Source organism: Botryllus schlosseri, chromosome 1 (assembly GCF_051294905.1).
Source record: "Botryllus schlosseri isolate E-star chromosome 1, Bs_hap1, whole genome shotgun sequence".
Lineage (NCBI taxonomy): Eukaryota > Metazoa > Chordata > Ascidiacea > Stolidobranchia > Styelidae > Botryllus > Botryllus schlosseri.
In genome coordinates, this window is record NC_137236.1 from 2,634,414 (window position 1) to 2,643,289 (window position 8,876).

Sequence of the window (8,876 nt, forward strand, 5' to 3'; positions counted from 1 at the left end):
CCTTTGTAAAGATCGTTTTGTGATTTCGAGAAGACGACGCCTGCCACAAATCGCCGCACGACTGACCATCTTTCTTCATGGAGATGTTCTTCATCGAAGCGAGAGAATTCGGTAAACTCCATTTCCGTGATAAAGATGGCTGCCAGATATTCTTGAACACTTTGATGACAAAAGAAAAACGTGAAATCTCCTTGCATCAAATGCCGGCTGAGTAGATTGTTCCCAGGAGCTTTCGTCATTAAATCTTGGACATCCTCTGAGGATACTCCAAACTGTGTCAGGTCAGACTCTTTAAACACGACCCTTCCTTCTATCATGCCTTGAAATGCCAATGCCTTTAGTTTGTTGACGATAGATATAATTTGATCCCGATTTCTAATGTTTTCGACACTTTGCAGAGCTAATATGATTCGGTTGTAGAGTTCTGCTACCGTTTTTGGAGGAGGTTCACTAGGATCCCTTCCCATCACAACTGCTGTTAAAATCAGGAAAACGGGTACGGAAACTAAATTCAGCAGTCTCGGTGACATTGATTTGATATTCTGCCAGAGTTCCTCGCCTTTTTCATTCAGTAAAAACACAAATAGCCTGTAGGCGTCTTCCAAAGTAAGACCATTCAGCGTAATGATGGTTTTGGGTCGCGCCATCGCCGGTAACTCCGAAACCGCAAATTCACGTGAAGCTATGTAAACTTTAACGTGTCGGAGGATATTCCGCGCTAGAATGTTATACATGATTGTACAGCTGCTTGCGGCTTCGTGCTTTTTTACTTTGCGCAGACTTTTCTCTTCAAAATGCCACCTCGCTTGATCAAGCCCGTCGAATATTAAAATAGCGTCAGATTGATGTTCGTCGAGCCATTTGAATGCTTCTTCTTCGTCTTTTTTGTTTTGGTAAAGCCCCCCAAACAAAAATTTTGACGGTTTAATTTTGCTCCTTACTTCAATATCCTTCAATTCAATATAATGTACCATTTTTAGATCGGAAGAATGCATATCTTCGACTTCCTCCCTTGCAGTCGACATACTGAGTGCTTGTCTAGCTATTCTGCGTGTGAGTGTGGATTTTCCCGATCCAGCGGATGCGACGATAGCAGTTGTCCCAACTGATTTTGACGAGTCCAATATTTCCCTCTGCCATACGGATGCCATTACTTCATCAACATCGATCGTTTTACCGCTAACTTCGCCTTGGCGGATAAACCCAATTTCCTTTGTTAGCTGATTATGCCCAAACTGGGAAAACTGCTTGTGATGCCATTCCGACTGGTCCGTGAAAGGTAGCCTGGAATTGACAACATATAACCTACTTTTGAATAAAAACGTGTGAATTAAACCATAGGCTGTATAAATCGAACCCGAAATATGTTTACTTTGCAGCCTACTCGTTCATCTATGTACACTGTACAGTTAGTTAGTTAGTTAGCTAGGGTTACTCAAAAATTTCTTTTTTTTCTGGATTCCGGCCATTCACTTGTTAAATTGTCAGGTTAGCCTTGAACACGCTGCACACCAAATTTGGTTCAATTCCAACCAGCAGGCCTATAAGACGCCGCAGAGCACATTTAAATTTTCAATTTATTATGAAAAAAAAAAGTTTCTGTCAAATTGTCGAGTTGTCTTCAAAAACGATGCAAAAGAAATTTAACTCAATTCTAACTCGTAGAATATGAGTTATTTGAGTTTGTCATTTATTATTCTGGGATTATCCACCGCCAATGCTATTATTGCAATTTATGCAGAACTTTAAACTGCAACAACTCCACTTCTACAGGTTGGAATTGAGTCAAATTTGTTTTGCATAGTTTTTGAAGGCAACTCAACAATTTCACTGGGTTGACAGAAAATTTTGAGAATTTTTTCTTTTAATTTTTCATGATAAATCAAAAATTAAATTGGGTCAGCGGTGGCTTATACTGATTAGAATTGAACCAAATTTGTTGTGCAGCGTTTCTAAGGGTTACCTGACAATTCAATCAGTGAATGGCTGGAATACTAAAATAAAACACTTCCATTTAAACAGCCCTATAGTTGTACAATGTACACTGTACAGCAGGGGTCTCAACTCAAATGTGATCGCGGGCCAATTTTCTAGTTTTTGACGACGCCGCGGGCCGCTGCATCAAATAGTTTCATTATATTTATTTTTAGGCCTTTTTGACGGGACCTTGCAAACTGGCATTCCATACACATCTTGAAGTCTGATTTACTATCGTAATATTGATGCTTGCTACAAAAAAAGTTACATTTTAAGTATACGAATGAAATTGTTGTTGTACTTGGCCTAATTTGTAATTATAACGAGTCGTAAACACCACGCGAGAGGACAAATGCCCCATGAAATCGTAAAAGCCGTCGTGTTATAAATTTGCAGCTAGCTGACACTTGACGTGCCATAACTGTAGGTAGAATATTTTGGAATGTAACGAAGATTGGTCTGATATCAGAGCATTTGGGAGAAGTAGCCTTAATCCTGGATTTGGGCATACTTCTTATCAGAAAGCAATTGATCATGCCATTGCTGAAGTCAAATTAGAATATTAGAGTATTGAAACAGGTGAATAACAACTTGAATATAATATTTGTGGAATGTGGAGCGCACTCATCTCACCTTCACTTGGCGATAATATGATATAGAAAAGACCCAAGATGACCCATGATGTATACCTATATAACAATACAATACATCAAGTGGATCACAATATGCCAATACCATACCAACCTGCTTAGATAACTAAACGCTATGCAACACAAGCTATGACCTTTTGATATATTAGACTACTATTCTCCATGACATTTTGATAGTATGTTGTGTTTGTGATTGCACCAATAAGTCATGGCGTTCCGAGTCATACGTTATTTTCCGATTTCAAAGTTTGACCCGACTCATCTAGAGTTATATTTATTTTATCTTCTAGTCTGTCCGAGTTCGAGTAATGATACAAAAGTCCAAATCACAACTTTCAGGAATCAGGAGCAGGCCATGTTTTATCATCATAATAGGGTAATGTGACATAATACCTGACCTTCCATAACATGGTAGCATTGGAAGTTATGTAATAGAGAAGTTTGATACCCCTGCTGTACATTGTATGTTGTCATGTTTCCAATCCTAAATCTGTAAACCAAGTCAATCAGTTGCGTTCACCTAAAATGATGGAGGCGGAAGCCAGACATTTCAAGAAGATATTAATTTACTTGAGTTGGATAGAAACCAGCCATTTTAGTTTGTTGGTCGTCGTGTTTAGCAGGGTTGTAACCAAGTCATAAGGTTCCATGACACAAGTCAATCTCACTTCAATAGTTTTGTCTCGAGTAAAGTCGAGTGCTTTTCAATTCACCACCGGGTCAAGTCCGAGTCCAAGTCAGCTGGTGGAGGGTCGAGTCCGAGTCCGAGTCCAATTGAATCATTATGTTCACTGTTCAGTTTGCAGTTCAATCCGGTTCAACCCACTCTTTTCAACTCTGCTGGAGTGATGTAGAATGTCACGCATTCATATTATAGTAATTTTTCTCGAGGTCCTAACAAATTGTGGCCCTATTGTTCGAGTATCTGGAACTGGACTGATAGACAAAATACCAATAATGTGGACATAGTCACTTTACTATTCTTCAAAGCTACAATGAAATGTCTTTCTTGGCCGTCCTACTCTCGAGGTGAATGACTAGGTCTATTCCCGCAAATGACTCGAGTACAAGTCGATTCAATACAAAAATTGAATCGAGCAATTTGACGCATTTGACAAAAATGAGTCAAGTCAAGTTGAGTCAGCAAAAATTGCGACTCGAGTCATTTTTTTTCAAATACCGTACGTCAAATTACTCAAATATATCTCTAAACACCAAGGTTGTATTGACTCGAGTCAAGTCGAGTCACCAAAAATGGCGAATCGAGTATATATTTTGAAGCGGTTTTATGAGAAAAACGCAGTGAAATAGAGTCATGCGTCGGCTAAGACCACGAGAGATATTAATTGGTAATATCCCAAATAAATTTTGGCGTCAAAAGGGTCTGGGGTCACTGTGATTTAAATGAGTTAAGAATGTTTCGTGTTTCGACTCAACTGACGTCGCGGGTGGTGTTCAAACCATCAGATCGCTTGTGGGCCGCACAAGTCCATTGATTCCACAATATATTGCTTCAAAATCCATACCCTTGTTTTCCATTAGACTACATCACAACAATATTATCAATCCTCTATAGGGCCTACAAAATGACATGTAATGACAAGAGTGGCGATTTTTTAGTGACTCAACTTGGCTCGAGTCACTTTTTCAAATGCGTAAAATGACTCGACTTGTACTCGAGTCATTGTACATCACTCGAATTGAGTCATATGACTCGAGACTAGGACGGCTTCGAAGATTAGTAAAATTACTACATTATTTCGTCCATCAGTCCTGGTACTTAAGAAATAGGGGCAGAAACTGTTGAGAACGAAGATAATATAACATATTTTTATAAATGTTATTATGATTAAGAGCTAAACTATATCCCACTAGCATCGTTGGAAAAGGTGGATTGAATTGGATTAAAATCACAACTGATCAGGCAACACAATGACTTTGGACACAGTGTTGCTACTTTGACTCGGACCTCTACTCACTGACTGGACTCGGTGGTGATTTGAAAATGACTCGTCTTGACTCGAGTCAAAACTAAAAAAGTGAGATTGACTCGTGAAATGGAACCTTGTGACTTGGTTACAACCCTGCAAAATATTATATCTGATATTATTACGGATCATCGGGATTCAATTGCTGCTACAACTCGCAAACATTGGAACTGGCAATAACACGATGATTAAGCGGGTGAATGAAGTTATTATAAACTGATAAAACAGTGGCTGTACCGATGATATATATTTTCATAATCCTTGGTTTTAGTCGTAGGTCTATACTGATATCAAGCTGGCGTAGGCGTTGTAAAGAATACAGAAGATTTCACTGTATACGCAGAGTCATAAGCGATGCAGCAATGCAGCCACATCTATTTGAATTATATTTCTGTGTAACGATTATACTCTATATGTAACTCGCATACAACGGTTCAACATTGACGCTTTCGCTTCTGTGGATAACTATTTTTTGGTCAATTTTTTGACAAAAATCGGAACTCATTATACACAATTTTTTGTCTTCTCGGAATTTATTGTGAATGTCAGAGACTATAATTCCTAATGGTGAGTAGCCTAAAGTGAAGCTACAACACCGATGTTAGGTGGTCATGATGTGTCAGATGAAAATACTGGACATTTGCCGTCTTGACAGATTATTTAACAATTTCTTATTCAAAATCTTGAGATTTGTTTTAAATGTGCTGGATAATATACGCGTATATTTGAATCTGCTCAAAATTGCATCTCAGGCCGGATGAAATCGTTTGACATCCCTGGTTTAAATATTTGGCCCGCTAGTCTATTTTTTGCTTCTCATTCGGCCCGCTAGGAGAAATTACTGTCTACCGCAGGTTTATGAGCATCTTCATTCCTACATTCTTCTAACCTGCTGTTTTCGTAGCGACCTTTGTAATAATCGTTGACGTCGACTTGTCGCATCTGAGGGTAAACTTCAAAATCGGGTTTCTGAAGCTCTTCATTTTGGAAGTCTTGAAGGACATCAATGGACGTTACTGCCTTGGTATTGTCGTTTATAGTTTGAATTAATTTTCGTAGCGGGACGGCTGAAAAAGAAAAGATTCTGGAATATCTAGGATGAGTTTGTGGCGCACAACAGCCTTGCATTCCAAGCAAATATTGTTTAGGCGCCTGTTCAGGAGTATCCGGATTCTACAATTAAAAAAATTCATGCTCAAGGTATGTCACAAGAAAAAGGTAATGGCTTCATCCCATCTCCATGTCACGACGGCAGATGAGTTGGACTCGAGTCGAGTTGAGTCACCAAAGAGGCGCGACTCGAGTCGAGACTCGATTCATTTCAACCCTGGCTATGGGTTTCGTGTTACAATACATCTAATGCAGGATATCTATATTTTAAACAGCATAAGGACTAGACCACATTATATGATGCAAATTGTACGTTTGCTATAGAATAGTGGCTCTAATTCATGGGCCACCAACACATGGACTGTGTGGCACATTATGCGACACCTGCAGTAAGGCACAACACCTTAATTAGACGTTTATGAAACTTCCCCGATACAATGCATTGATGGACGTATTCCTGGATAGCATATATTTGATTACAATACCAATATGTATACGGTAATGCGAACAAATTGACCAAACTCACCTTCATGGCGTGGTGTTATGACGTTTTGTGTGACCTGTTTGATCACCACTTTACCGTGGTCATTCACATTCAATTCCACATTGCCCTGGACGTCTTTAGCAAGGGCGGCTAGAATGATAATTTCATATTAACTACGGTAGATTCTAGAATGTGTGGAGAATTACAATAAACTTGTAACTTACATCTACCAAAAAAAGGATTGTAATTATTGATACGTCAGCATTCTACAAGCGTGTTTATTTCGCATCAGATTAACTAGCTTGGTCAGAAGTCAAATAAAAGATAGCTAAAAAGCACAAATATACGGATTGATTAATGATGAGCGTTGAGCTCATCAGGACACTGACACCATGCTGCTGTTGGAAAATCATGTGACATGGGAGTAGGCCTACATTGTTTTTCAATATAACCATTCTTAAGAATGTAATGGTTTGGTTTCCAATATAAACTATTAATTCACTAAACGTTTCATTGTTCAACCGGCATATTTCAAAGTAGTATGTCATTTCGTTGGGTACGATCGGTGTCGTTTGAAAGAGGTCACTACACGATGTCACTCCAAGGAAATGTTCAATCATTAAATTATAACAACTTGTGATTGCCACTCTTGACCAAAAACTCTTGGCTGCTCAGAATATTAAGGGGCCAACTAACCATTTTACTGGAGGAGACAACAGACCAGACAAGCACATAGCAGTGACACTAGCAATGCTGCCAAAATCTTATTTACAGAAGTAATTACATACTATTTTTTAGTATTTAAGCTCTGTGCATCACAATATAAAACGATCAGGGGAAGGAAGCAACCATATATGAGAAAAGCGAGGCCACATTATTATATAAGACTGGATATTGTCTTCGGACTGCTTAAAGTCCTGGCGCGGGCCGTATCTTGTCCGCCCCTGTTCTAGCCTACATGGCATGTGACATGACCTTATAAGGAAATATCTTGTTTCTCAATAACTTTGTCCCTTTTAACGCATTCTGCACATATGTTTGACAGACCAACCATAAAAGCATTAGTTCGCAGCTATAGGCTACGAGAAATCTCCTGAACAGTGCAATTTCCGGCATTAGTTAAAATAGGAGTATCAATGTACAGATGGTTCAACCTTCGACGCAATGGTGACAGTTAAAATCGTGGTATAAATACGATTATTGTAGTTTTTGAAACTAAAAAGTTTATATCCAAATAAACTTGCTCCTAGTTTAAGGTGGCTTTATGCCCCAGCATGTGCTTTCACGTCCTCAAGGGTTCGCGGCCTCTAGTTGGAGAACCACTGTCCTAGACCTTATATTTATGGCGATTAGGTCAAAATTGAAGCGTTTCGTCAAAAATGGTAAGAATTTTCAAACAGTTGATTCTTTTCTTGCAACATGGATTTCGTTGTATCGTAGATTTTGCACTGTCGGTGAACTTGTCATTTGACATTTTACAGCTTGTAGCCTACTTTATAGGCCAACTTTTGTAGACGACCGATTGTAGGCTCATTGTGAATCATAAACATTCAAATGAAACAAATAGGTTGACAAATTGTCATGCTCAACATATCGCACTAACCCAACTGAAGCGAGACTGCGTGGGCACCATTGCCAGAATGAAGCAACACGGTTGGTCACGAGAAGTGTACGCACAACTGCTGCTGTTGAATATTCTTTCTCCATTCTTGGCAAGCTACTTCGTAAGGACAGACAATTTCTACCCGAGAATGTAGGAAAGTATTTTTCGATGTACGGTACTGCAAAATTTTTTAATTATTTCTACCATAATGCGTAATGTAACTACTGGAATTCTTCATAGGGCCAGATTTCATTAAAATAAAGTTTTGTGAAGTAAAAATTTGTCAGTTTTTGAGTCGAAAAAGTTTTTTTCAGGCCGAACTACTTCGTAAGGACAGACAGTTCCAACGAGGAATGAGGATAAGTAGTAGGCTACAATTATAACATTATGTGGGAAAACACCTAATTTGCATACGTTGGATCAAAAAATGTCAATCAAAAATCTTTATTTTCCAGGTAAAACAAACTTGCCCTACTTATAATACACCTAGATTTGATTTGATAATTCGAAACAGCAGCTATTGTGCTATCTGTAAGAATCATCAAAACTTCTCACTATTATTATTTAGCGTTCGATTACAAAGAGCAAAATAAATTATACCGGTATGTATGTAGATTAGGACCTCAAATAATTAAGTAGGCTACTTCCTTACTGATAGCTCCAATTGATGACGATGAAGGCATATCAGTGATACCAGAATCTTCACATCGATGCCTTTTCGCCATGATAACGATCACATAATATTAAATAGCTCCTGTATTAAACAATACCAAAAATGCAAGAACAGTAGTTATGGTACGATTATTTCATGAACTCTACAAGTCTACATGCATACATGCATGTGCGCAGCTTAGAGGGAGCATTGTTGGAAAGCATTTTCAAACCAGCAACCCATCATATTTCATGTCAACTGTAAATAAATACAATGCCTTGTCTACAAAAAGTACTGTTGAAATTAAGGAAGGAAAGGACGTAGTTAATTTTTGTCCTTGATGTTTTGCGGCATATACACCGACTCATGATACACATACACACGATCTGCGCATATGCATACCATGAGTGCA

General features: G+C 38.6%; 1 protein-coding gene across 3 annotated transcripts in view; it reads right to left on the reverse strand.

Moving 5' to 3' along the window:
- The window catches only part of LOC145444643 (uncharacterized), a 165,903-nt gene extending 157,309 nt beyond the window's left edge, over nucleotides 1-8,594 (reverse strand). The window contains exons 1-4 of one of the 3 annotated variants that reach the window (XM_080323677.1): nucleotides 8,465-8,581; nucleotides 6,252-6,359; nucleotides 5,505-5,682; nucleotides 2-1,284 (exon numbers count right to left, since the gene is read on the reverse strand). In XM_080323677.1, the coding sequence (XP_080179803.1) occupies nucleotides 2-1,284; nucleotides 5,505-5,682; nucleotides 6,252-6,359; nucleotides 8,465-8,537 (1,642 nt within the window). In that variant the 5' untranslated portion in view covers nucleotides 8,538-8,581. Of the gene's footprint in view, nucleotide 1; nucleotides 1,285-5,504; nucleotides 5,683-6,251; nucleotides 6,360-7,812; nucleotides 8,370-8,464 lie in introns of those variants that run through there. The other 2 variants (XM_080324316.1, XM_080323002.1) reach the window with 2 other exon arrangements.
- Nucleotides 8,595-8,876: the final 282 nt, after the last annotated feature.